Raw genomic sequence first — 12,377 nt, 5'->3', positions numbered from 1 at the left:
AGTTGAGGTCTCACTATGTTGCCCAGGCTAGTCTTGAACTCCTGGCCTCAAAGAATCTTCCCACCTCAGCCTTCCAAAGCACTGGGATTACAGACATGAGCCACTGTGCCTGGCTAAGCAGTCCCTTTTTTTTTTTTTTTTTTTTACTTTTTGAGACAAGGTCTCACTCTTTTGCCCAGACTGGGGCTGGCATGATGCCATAGCTCACTGCAGCCTCGACCTCTTGGGGATCCTTCCACCTCCACCTCCCCAGAAGCTTAGGCATGTGCCACCACACCCTGCTAATTTTTAAATTTTTTTGTAGAGACAGGGTCTCTCCATGTTGCCCAGGCTGGTCTTAAACTCTTGGGCTCAAGCAGTCCTCCCGTCTTGGCTTCCCAAAGTGCTGGGATGATAGGGGTAAGCCACTGCACCTGCCTGCTTTTTTGAACATATTAAATTTGAGATATTTATAAAATTACTGTATTGGATATTTAATTTAGGCAGTTGGCTGTGTAAGTCTGAATTCAAAAGGAAGATTTAGATTAGAGATATGTGTCTGATCATTATCAGCATTTTGATGGTATTGAGACAATGTAGGATAAAAAGAGACGAAGGTGCAAAATTAAGCCCTCTGATATTTGAGAGAAGGAAAAGAAGGAGGAAGCAGCAAGGTGGACTGGGAGATAGGAGTTAAGTGAAAAACTAGCAGATCGCAGGTGGAATTCTGGAAAAGGAGAAGTGAGGCATTGTAAGAAAAAGAGGTTCTCAGAATACTTCCCTTGAAGTCTCCAAGTATATTTTGTCCCCTGCACTCATTACAGTAGTTAAATGTTCAACAGAAATATGTAAGCACTGGGTGAACCCAGTGGTCTAATACATTCAAAGTAGGACCTTGGGTCCAGAACATTATCAGATACTGTATGATCTCACTTAAAAGAGGATTCTATGCCTGATCTCTCAGGAAGATTAGCCTGATCCTGGATCTGGATCTGGATATTTCTCACATTTGCCTTGGTTTGATGCTCGTGGAGTGCCCAAAAGAATAGAGATCACTTTATCAAGCTTGCAGAACAGGTTGCATGATTGTTGTGCTGCTGCTTGCTAGTAAAAGTTTATGCTTGTAGAAAGAAAAGTTAATGGGCTGGTGCCACGCTCATGCCTGTAATCGCAGCACATTGGGAGGCCCAGGTAGGCGCGTCACTTGAGGGTCGGTGAGACCTGCCTGGCCAACATGACGAAACCCCGTCCCTACTAAAAATACAAAAAATTAGCCGGGTGTGGTGGTGCACACCTGTAGTCCCAGCTACTCAGGATACTTAGGCATGAGAATCGCTTGAACCTGGGAGGCAGAGGTTGCAGTGAGCAGAGATTGTGCCACTACACTCCAGTCTGGGCAACAGAATGAAACTCTGTCTCAAAAAAAAAAGTTAATTTGATAGCCTAAAGAAGCAAGATTCCAAACCCAAAGGAGTTAGATCTATTTGCTTAATAATTACTTGCCAATCACTCATTTGCTAAATGTTATTTTTATTTAATTGTACATTAATGAAACTACATCATATATTGGTTACTTTTAAAATTTTGATCAGAGGAGTTAAAGAGGATGAGTTATTACGTGCCTAGACATTTTCAGAAAAAATGATGCATCTTTTTAGAGTATAAAACTAGTTTCAAACTTGTAACTGTCTTATTTATGTTTAAGGTTCTAGCATCTTGGACAGAGCTGTTATTGAACACAATTTGTTGTCTGCAAGCAAATTATATAATAATATTACCTTCGAAGAACTTGGAGCTCTTTTAGAGATCCCTGCAGCTAAGGTATCTTCTTGATTCCAATACATTTAAAAAAAAGTTAAGAGATGAAACTATTAAAATAATGAGAAAATAAAATAAATGTTGGAAACAGCAACAGAATACATGTTGGAAACAACATTTATTATCTTCCAACAAGATAAATGTTGGAAACAACAACAGAATTACACCTAAAAAGCCACAAGTAAATACATTCTTTAGAAGTTAAAATAGGCCTAGTGTTTATTAGTGGAATTGTCTTAGTGTTTTTGGTGTTTTAAATTGTGTTTTGTGATAAAGTGACCTAGAATAGAAATCTTGCAGGAGTTTCAGGTTATGACACCCATTTTCTGAGAATATCTTTGTTTGGTGTCTGTTTAAATCTACTTTATAGTGGTTTTTGACTTCTGACTAAGATTTTGATATGTCTTTTTTGTGCTCTAGATTGACTCAAAGTTTAAATATTTCATCTTTTTGAGAGAATGATATGGTAATGATATAGTACTCCAGGCTATTCTGTTGTAGCTTCTATGCTTGGATTTAACTTAAGAAGTTGACTGACTTACTAGGGAATTTAATTTTATTGTTTGTTTTAGGGTTTGGTTGGCTATGTATAAATTCCAACAAAGTACCAATGACATTCAGAGAGTATTGCAGGTATCATTTACAAAATATTCTCTTAACTTTAAATAAAATTAAGCAACCTTACTTTTAGCTAATTTGTAAACCTTAAAAGTCATGCAGTTATGGGTCGCATCCCCTTTTCTCTGGCAGTGAAATTTTTTGTCTGTTTATTTGGGTTTGTTTTGTTTTGTTTTTAGAGACAAGGTCTTGCTCTATCACCCAGGCTGGAGTGCAGTGGCACAATCATAGCTTACTGCTGCTTCAGACTGATGGGTTCAAGCAGTCTTCCTGCCTCAGACTCCCAAGTAGCTGGTACTACAAGTACGCATCACCACGCCTGGCTAATTTTTTGTTTGTTTGTTTTCTCCCGAGACAGACTCTAGCTCTGTGTTGCTCAGGCTGGAGTGCAGTGGTGCAATCTCGGTTCACTGCAACCTCTGCCTCCCAGGTTCAGGCGATTCTCCTACCTCAGCCTCCTGAGTAGCTGAGATTACACCACCACGCCCAGCTAATTTTTGTATTTTTAGTAGAGAAACTGTGTTGGCCAGGCTGGTTTCGAATTCCTGCCCTTGTGATCCACCTGCCTCAGACTCCCAAAGTGCTGGGATTACAAGTGTGAGTCACCACACCCAGCCCCCCCCGCTTTTTTTTTTTTTTTAAAGAAACAGGGTCTTGCTATGTTGCCCAGGCTAGTCTTGAACTCCTGGTCCCAAGTGATCCTCCTGCCTCGGCCTCCCAAAGTGCTGGGATTACAGGCATGAGCCATTGTGCGTGGCCTGGCAATGAAATTTTAATTAGAATTTTCTAACAATTCCTTTACTTGTACACATTCAATACACAGTAAAGGAAGAACAATTTGGGAGTCAAGGTTTAAGTTACCATTAAAAGAGACTTTCTTCTTGAGGCTTTAAGGTATGATCTCTTGCTGAGACTATTGGAGGTGAATATATTTTTAACAATAAATGCTAGTCACAGTCTATTCAGGACTGATAGGACTGATTGTGAAGATGGTCAAAATTAATAAATGACCAGGTCACAATCCAGTTTGCTTATTCATAGTAAACATTAAGTATGTCTTCAGGAGTTAGGTAGTAGACCTTTTGCTTTCTTTTAATTGTCTTTTAAACTCTTTCAATTTCTTTTTGAATTTCACCATCTACCTTTCAATTTTTAAAGAGTTTCTGGAGTAGCAAATACTGTGGAAATTGAAATAAAATAAGAAAAACTAGTTTGTTTGGGTTTTTTTGAGGTGTGGATCCCAGTAAGAAGAAAAATTGATAGTTTGCTTTTGAGCAGAGGAGAAAATGGTAAAGTTATATTCTTGTTCAGAATCTCACAAGAAAACCAGATCCCAGTTAACTTAAAATAATGGCTTATGCACAGCAAGAATTGGGAAATAGCCAGATTTACAAGATTTACTCGTCTAGTGGCAGATTAGTATATATGTAAAGTTTAGTGATGGTAGTTAAACCAGAAGCTTTCAGTTCTCTTTTCATACGTGAATAACTAACAGATATGATAAAGTTTCTGAGAGTTTTTTTTTTTCCCCAATAGGCGGAAAAGATAGCATCTCAAATGATAACCGAAGGACGTATGAATGGATTTATTGACCAGATTGATGGAATAGTTCATTTTGAAAGTAAGAGGTTTTGTGTATTTCTGTCATAAAGAAATAGCAGTGAACTGTTATATTTATGATTAAAACATGTTGGACAGTGTCCTTTGACTCAGAATCTTACTACTGGAATGAGCTTATTTCCCAAAGAAATAATTTAAAATAATTTTTAAGAAGTTGTATTCATGAGGCTGGGCATGGTGGCTCATGCCTGTAATCCCAGAACTTTGGGAGGCCGAGACAGGTGGATCACTTGAGGTCAGGAGTTTGAGATCAGCCTGGCCAACACGATGAAACCCTGTCTCTACTAAAAATATAAAAATTAGCCAGGTGTGGTGGCGGGCACCTGTAGTCCCAGCTACTCAGGAGGCTGAGACAGGAGAATCACTTGAACCTAGGAGGCAGAAGTTGCAGTGAGCCGAAATTACAGCACTGCACTCCAACCTGGGTGACAAAGCGAGAGACTGTCTCAAAAAAAAAAAAAAATTATATTCATGAATCTACTTACTGCAGGATTTTCTATGTTAAGGAAAAATTTGAAACTCAAATTGTTGTATCAGTTCATTCATTTATGCACCAAATATTTATTGACCACATACCATGTATCAGGCATATGGAAATGACAGTTGCATTTCCTGTTCAGCAACTCATTAAACTAATGGAGGCAGACGGGTAAGTGGATCCCTTGACTTTTTCATTGTCTAATACCTTCCCAACTCCTTATTCCCACCTCATTTACACCCTGGACCTTGCTGTACCCAGAACTTTTCCACTTGTAAAATTTTTATTTGAAATATCTCACTCTGGCCATAACCTTTTTCTTGTTTCTATAGTGGTCTGTGGTCTGTCTCCGTTACTCCCAGTTCAATTCTTCCTTGACCTTATTGGAGTTTCTGGTCCATTGACTCTTCTGTTTTCTTCCAGTTAGCATAATCTTTTTTTGTGCTGGAGAAGAGTCAGGCATCAGACAGGCTGATACTACCTCTCTAAATTCAAGGTCACAGGTCCTCAGCACTACATAGGATTCATGGTACATTTCTCTAGTCCACTCTTTTTTCTTTTTTTTTTTTTTTTTTTGAGACGGAGTCTGGCTCTGTCGCCCAGGCTGGAGTGCAGTGGCGCGCTCTCGGCTCACTGCAAGCTCCGCCTCCCGGGTTCACGCCATTCTCCTGCCTCAGTCTCTCCGAGTAGCTGGGACTACAGGCGCCCGCCACCACGCCCGGCTAATTTTTTTGTATTTTTAGTAGAGACGGGGTTTCACCGTGGTCTCGATCTCCTGACCTCGTGATCCGCCCGCCTCGGCCTCCCAAAGTGCTGGGATTACAAGCGTGAGCCACCGCGCCCGGCCAATCCACTCTTTTTTCTACTTTGCAATGACTATTTCAGGTTTGGTTTTTCTTAAATCTCTGACTTTTCTCCCCACTTACCCTCAGTAGAAAACTTTGTTTCCTATTTCAAAGGGGAAAAAAGCCATCAGTATGAAATATTTTAATTTCCTTTTTTAGTTTTTTTTTTCTCTCATTCAATTTGATATTTTAACTTCTTTATCAGATGTAGAAACACTGTAATTTTAGATGTAGATGTGAATCTTTTTCTTCCTTCGTGTTTTACTGCAGATGGTTTCCGTCACCCTGTCTGGCTCTTCCACTCGGCCTTTGGACCTTTTCTCTGATCCTTTCCCTTTCTCCTCCCACCAAAAAACACTGGTTTAGGAGCCTGAGGTTAGCAGTTATTTTTGTATGGTTTTATCCTTTTTTTCTACTGGCTTCTTTCCATCAATATTTACACATCCTCAGGACTCCTCCATTTTAATGAAAATCCTTATATCTTCCAAATCTCATCTTGACTTTTGAACATATCAAATAGTGTTGATCTCTCACTACTTTTTGAAGCTTCTCCCCACCACCACAGCCTTGACTTTTGTCATCTCTTCCATCCGATTCTACTTTTCCTCTTACATCTCCAGTTTGTAGAATCTGTAGTACCTTTAAATTTAAATACTAGTTACTTAGGGCTTGATCCTAGACCTTTCCCCACTTATGCTACTGAGTTTCCATGGGTAATCTCATCTATTTTCCTTTGATTCAGTTACCGTCTCTGCATAGACAGTGCCTACATTTACCTTTCTAGAGTGAATCTTCTAAGTCCCAGCCCCATGGTTCTAGTTTACTACTAAGGTGTTTCTACCTGATTGCTTCATGGGCATCTTAGCATGAACATATCAAAAACTGAATTTATCTTCCCTTGCTGTGTGTCCCCCACGACTAACCAACCAGCCACCCCAAAACTGTATTGTTAGCTTTCTCCAATATTCCTTATCCTTGGGCTCAAACCATCCTCCCACCTCAACCTCCAAAATCCCTGAAGTGCTGGGACTACAGGTGTGAGCCACTGTACCGGGTCCTTTACTTCATTTCTTACTATCACCAACCTATTCTGAACCCTACTGTTATAACCTCTTCAGGTGTTGAGAAATAACCTCTTTCTTTCTTTCTCATATCTACAATTGCTCCTTTATAGTCCAATTCCCTAGTACAGCTGGAGTGATTATTTTCTTTTAAAAAATGCAAGCATAAAAAAGAAATAGTTAAATCATGTTATTCTTTTGTTTACACTGTAATGAATGTCTTCCCCACTGCTTGTAGAACAAAGTTCTACAAAGTCTCCCAAAAGCTGGTCCTGGTCCTTTCTAGCTTTCTCTTGCATAAGTCTTCTTTTTATTTTTTTCAGCATTGCAAATTCTTCCCCCATCAAACATTCTGAAATATTTACCCCTTTCCAGCCATCTTCTCTTTGTCCCATGTCTCAATTTGAATATCCTTAATCAGTAATGATTTTCCTGACTCTCCAGATTAGATATGGCTTTAAATTATATGTTCCCATGTCAGCCTGAATTTCTTCCTAGCATTTATCTTAGTTATTTTCAGTTGTGTAACTATTTGTCTAAATGTCTGTTTCTGTTTCCAAGTTAAGCTTCCTGGTGATAGGTATTAAGTCTGTCTTATTTTCCATGGTACATCTAACATCTGTTCCAGTGTCTGCCACGTTGTAAATGAGAAATAAGTGTTGAATAAACAAACACAGCATATGATGAGTAATGTAGCATTTCCCCTTCTGTGCATTAATGTTGCTTGTCTATTTCCTCCCTTCCCTCACAATTCTCCTTCTGGCCTTCCAGTATCAATTTGCTGTAGCTTTTGTTATAGTGATTTTTTTTTTTTGAGAGACAAGGTCTTGCTCTGTTGCCCAGGCTGAGGTGCAGTGGTATGATCATAGCTCACTGTTGCCTCAACTCCTGAGCTCAAGCTGTCCTCCTGCTTCAGCCTCCCTAGTAGCTAGGACTACAGGTGTACACACCGCACCTGGCTAGTTGTTTTTCTTCTTGAGATGGGGTCTTGTGGTGTTGCCTAGGCTGGTCTTGAGCACCTGGCCTCGAGTGATCCTCCTGCCTCAGCCTCCTAAAGTGCTAGGATTATAAGTATGAGCTACTGTGCCTGGCTTTTTTTTTTTTTTTTTTTTTTTTTTTTTTTTTTTTTTTGAGATAGAGTCTTGCTCTGTTGCCAGACTGGAGTGCAGTGGCGCAATCTCGGCTCACTGCAACCTCCGCCTCTCGGGTTCAAGGGATTCCCCTGCCTCAGCCTCCTGAATGGCCGGGACTACAGGCACACGCCACCATACCCAGCTAATTTTTTGTATTTTAATAGAGACGGAGTTTCACCATGTTGGCCAGGATGGTCTTGATCTCCTGACCTCGTGATCTGTCCGCCTCGGCCTCCCAAAGTACCGGGATTACAGACGTGAGCTACCGCTCCTGGCTGCCTGGCTGATAATTTTAACTTTATCTGTAATATGTGTCACAAATATTTTTTTCCATTCTGTCAAGTTTTCTTTTTCTTTTTCTTTTTGAGATGGAGTTTCTTTCACTCTTGTTGCCCCGGCTGGAGTGCGATGGCTCAATCTCGGTTCACCGCAACCTCCACCTCCTGGGTCCAAGTGATTCTCCTGCCTCAGTCTCCCAAGTAGCTGGGACAACAGGCACGCACCACCATGCTCATGCACCACCATGCCCGGCTAATTTTGTATTTTTAGTAGAGACGGGGTTTCTCTGTGTTGGTCAGCCTGGTCTTGAACTCCCAACCTCAGGTGATCAGCCCGCCTCGGCCTCCCAAAGTGCTGGGATTACAGGCGTGCGCCACTGCACTGCACCCGGCCGAATTCTGTCAGATTTTCTTCTGGAAGACAATGCATAACATAAACACATTTTTAAATTTTTTTGCACTCAAATAGGTCAGTGTTTTATTTTATGGCTTTTGAATTTCCTGTATTGATTAAGAAAGTCTCTTCTATCTTGGAATAAAACTAGTGTTTTCCTAAATTTTTCTAATATTATTTTACATTTAGGAATTTAATCCATCTACAGTTCATTTTTGTGGATAATTTTAGGTTATGGTCTGGTTGTTTTTTTCTAGGTGAATAGCCAATTATCCAAGTATCATTTATTAAATAAAACATCCTTTGTGATTAAATTGTGATCTTTGACATATCTGATTAGGTTCCACATATATGTTTGGATCTATTTCTGTACTCTAGTTCCACTGATCTGCAAAAATATGGTAATAAATTTATAATAAATTTTAGTATTGGTGAAGCAACTCCTGCTTCCCACTACTTTTTTTTGTTAAAATTGAAATTCACATGGGCTGGGCACAGTGGCTTATGATTGTGACCCCAATGCTTTGGGAGGTTGAGGTGGAAGAATTGCTTGAGCTCAAGAGTTCAAGACTAGCCTAGACAACATAGCGAGACCCCATTTCTACAGGAAGAAAGAAAAAAAGAAGGAAATTCACCTAACAGAACAGTAGCCATTTTAAAGTAAACACTTCAGTGGCCTGTAGTATATTTACAATGTTGTACAACCTCTATGTCTAGTTTCACAACATTTTCATCTTTCCAAAGGAAGCCCTTGCCCTTTAAGCAGTTACTTTCCATTCCTTCCTTCCCCCAGCTTCTGGCAACCACCAACCCATCTTCTGTCTCTGGATTTACCTAGTCTGGATAGTTCACATAAATGGAATCATACAATATGTGACATGTGACCTTTTGGCTGATTTCACTCAGCATAGTATCTTTAGGGTTCATCCATGTCATGGCAGGTAATCAGTGCTTCATTCGTTTTTATAGCTGAATAGCATTTCATTGGATGTATATACCTCAATTCCACCACTGGTTTTCATTTTCAGAATTATCTTGGCCATTCTCAAACATCAATTTTTTTATGTTAACTTTAATAATTTTGGCCTGGTTAGAAAGCAAAATAGAAAAAAAAAAAAGGAGATCGTCTTTGGGATTTCTTTAAATTTATTTATTAAAGGAGAAGGATTGATATTTTTATGTTATTGTATATTTCCACCTGGGAATGTGATTTGTGTCTACTCAAGTTATCTTTTGCCCTTTATTAAGATTTTATAGGTTGCGGCTGGGCGTGGTGGCTCACGCCTGTAATCCCAGCACTTTGGGAGGCTGAGGCGGGTGGATCACGAGGTCAAGAGATCGAGACCGTCCTGGCCAACCAACATGGTGAAACCCCATCTCTACTAAAAATACAAAAATTAGCTGGGCATAGTGGTGCATGCCTGTAGTCCCAGCTACTTGGGAGGCTGAGGCAGGAGAATCCCTTGAACCCGGGAGTGGAGGTTGCAGTGAGCTGAGATCGCGCCACTGCACTCCAGCCCAGGTGACAGAGACTCCATCCCCCCCCAAAAAAAAAAAGATTTTATAGGTTGCTTTTTCACTAAATCTGTGCCCTTTTTTTTGTAAATTTTGGTGCTGTTTTGAATGGGACATTCCTCTCAATTTTTTATTTCTAACTATATAGTGTTGGTATAGAGAAAACCCTGGTGGATTCAAGATGACTTATTTTGAGGGATTTAAATGTTATGGTATTTATCCTTCAGTCAAGTACAGATTTGAATGTGTAAACAGACTTGCTTTCCCCAGTAGGTGGCAGTGTCTTATGAATCTGCAAGCCTTGGTGATGAAAAGACAGCCTCAGTCTTTTTTTGTTGTGGTTGAGGTTGTTGGGTTAGTCGGTTTTATTTTGTTTTCACTAGTAGTAGTAATAACATGCATCTGTATGTATTTGTTTTGTTTTGTTTTATACCTTGTGCCAGTAATTTGGGTACTTTTGAAATGCTAGAAATTTAAAAAAGAAAACACACTTTTCTTAACTGCTGTTTAAATAGCTTAGTTTTCTTAGCCAAGATTTTTTAGAGGTTTTTTTTTTTTTTGAGATGGAGTTTCACTCTTGTTGCCCAGGCTGGAGTGCAGTGGTACGATCTTGGCCCACTGCAACCTCTACCTCCTGGGTTCAAGCAATTCTCCTGTCTCAGCCTTCCGAGTAGCTGGAATTACAGGTGCCCGCCACCACGCCCAGCTAATTTTTGTATTTTTACTTTTCTTTTTTTTTTTAATTCTTTAATTTTTGTATTTTTAGTAGAGACAGGATTTTGCCATGTTGGCCGGGCTGGTCTCAAACTCCTGACCTCAGGTGATCCGCCTGCCTTGGCCTCCCAAAGTGCTGGGATTACAGGTGTGAGCCACCATGCCTGGCCTGAGTTTTAGACTTTTAAAAGCTAATAAAAGTATTGGCTGGACGCAATGGCTCATGCTTGTAATCCCAGCACTTTGGCAGGCCAAGGCGGGTGGATCAAGAGGTCAGGAGTTCGAGACCAGCCTGGCCAAGATGGTGAAACCCCATCTCTACTAAAAATACAAAAATTAGTCAGGTGCGGTGGCAGGTGCCTGTAATCTCAGCTGCTTGGGAGGCTGAGTCAGGAGAATCACTTGAACTCAGGAGGTGGAGGTTGTAGTAAGCTGAGATCATGCCACTGCAGTCTAGCCTGAGTGACAGAGCAAGACTCCATCTCAAAAAAAAAAAAAGTATTTATTATCTTTATTATTTTTTTTTTGAATAGCTTTTTTCTCTTTTTTAGGTATTTAAAAGGAACATGCCTATTCCAAGAATAGGCATGTAAAAAGTATATATCTTTTAACTCACAGTTGCTGTGAATACAAAGGAATAATTTTAATTTTGTACACTTTTTTTCCCCTTAGCACGAGAAGCCCTGCCAACGTGGGACAAGCAGATCCAATCACTTTGTTTCCAAGTGAATAACCTTTTGGAGAAAATTAGTCAAACAGCACCAGAATGGACAGCACAAGCCATGGAAGCCCAGATGGCTCAGTGAATCCTTGCAGAACTTCTGTGCACATGACATCTTTTTCCATGTTGTGCAGATCAGTTTCACTATCTCCAAAGCATTTGCATCATGACCTTATACATTTCAATCCCTTTTATGCTGGATTCCGTTTAAAGAAGACATTATTAGAGCAGGAAGTACAAGCATTTAAAAATATGTAGTTCCCGTATATTTCAGGGTCTCTGTGTATTAAGCTAACTCAGATGTTTTGAAAGCTTTTTCTTTAAACAGAGATGAAATATCTGTGGCTAAAAAGTTTGAGATTTGTGATAACTTTGTAGTCATGTAAAACTTAAGTGCTTCATGCCTCTCCAAATGTGGTTATTCTAATAAATGGAGAAATGAGCCAAATCAAAGTAGTACTTTGTTTTTAGTTAGCGAAGAGTATTTTCTTCCCTTTTCCTTCGGTTCAGCAGACATTGATTTATGCCGTATGCTAGAAATACAAAGATGAGTCATAATGCCTGTTCTCCAGGCATCCAGAGTCAAAGAGCCAAGAGACGGTAAGTATAATACTTGTATTTGCTCCAGCTACTAGAGCACACAGAGAGTAGCTCTTCGGTTAGGAGAGAGAAGTCAGGGAAGGCTCTACAGAGGGTTATTTTAGCTGAGCTTTATAGAAAAACCTGGGGAAAGGACTTGAAAAAGTATGTAGGTGACTTTTAGTATCAGCTCCAACATGTAAAGAGCTTGGAAGTCATTACATCCCTCCTCACAGCAAAAACAAAAAACTGTACAGATTGGAGTATCAATGGCTTTTCTTAGATCCATGAAAGAATTAAAGTCTTAGGGCAAACCACCACTCAAAACCCTGGAGAGACAGGCAAATACAGAGAATCACAGTTGGGATCAGCTTACTGGGAGAAGAAGCTGCTGGTCAATGACTGGTAGGAACACTAAAATGGTAATTATTTAGATATTAAACGGTAAAAATAAATATATACAAAAAAGTAAAATGGTAACAATGACAGCTACAGTAAACCTCAAATACAGCCCAGCTCCTATCCAAATTAATACAAAGCCTCATATTAAAAGCCTAGTTAATGGCTGGGTGCGGTGGCTCATGCCTGTAATCCCAGCACTTTGAGAGGCTCAGGTGGGCGGAT

General features: G+C 39.9%; 1 protein-coding gene across 3 annotated transcripts in view; it reads left to right on the top strand.

Moving 5' to 3' along the window:
• COPS4 (COP9 signalosome subunit 4) overlaps positions 1–11,622 on the top strand; it is a 43,155-nt gene extending 31,533 nt beyond the window's left edge. Inside the window, exons 8-11 of one of the 3 annotated variants that reach the window (XM_055297155.2) lie at positions 1,685–1,800; positions 3,952–4,036; positions 9,018–9,165; positions 11,126–11,622. In XM_055297155.2, the coding sequence (XP_055153130.1) occupies positions 1,685–1,800; positions 3,952–4,036; positions 9,018–9,165; positions 11,126–11,186 (410 nt within the window). In that variant the 3' untranslated portion in view covers positions 11,187–11,622. The remainder of the gene's footprint in view (positions 1–1,684; positions 1,801–3,951; positions 4,037–9,017; positions 9,166–11,125) is intronic. The other 2 variants (XM_055297156.2, XM_055297157.2) reach the window with 2 other exon arrangements.
• The last annotated feature ends 755 nt before the right edge of the window (positions 11,623–12,377 follow it).

The sequence above is a fragment of the Symphalangus syndactylus genome, chromosome 10 (genome assembly GCF_028878055.3).
Source record: "Symphalangus syndactylus isolate Jambi chromosome 10, NHGRI_mSymSyn1-v2.1_pri, whole genome shotgun sequence".
Lineage (NCBI taxonomy): Eukaryota > Metazoa > Chordata > Mammalia > Primates > Hylobatidae > Symphalangus > Symphalangus syndactylus.
Note: the sequence above shows the minus strand (reverse complement) of the source record. Positions and strands in the feature narration are given on the sequence as shown.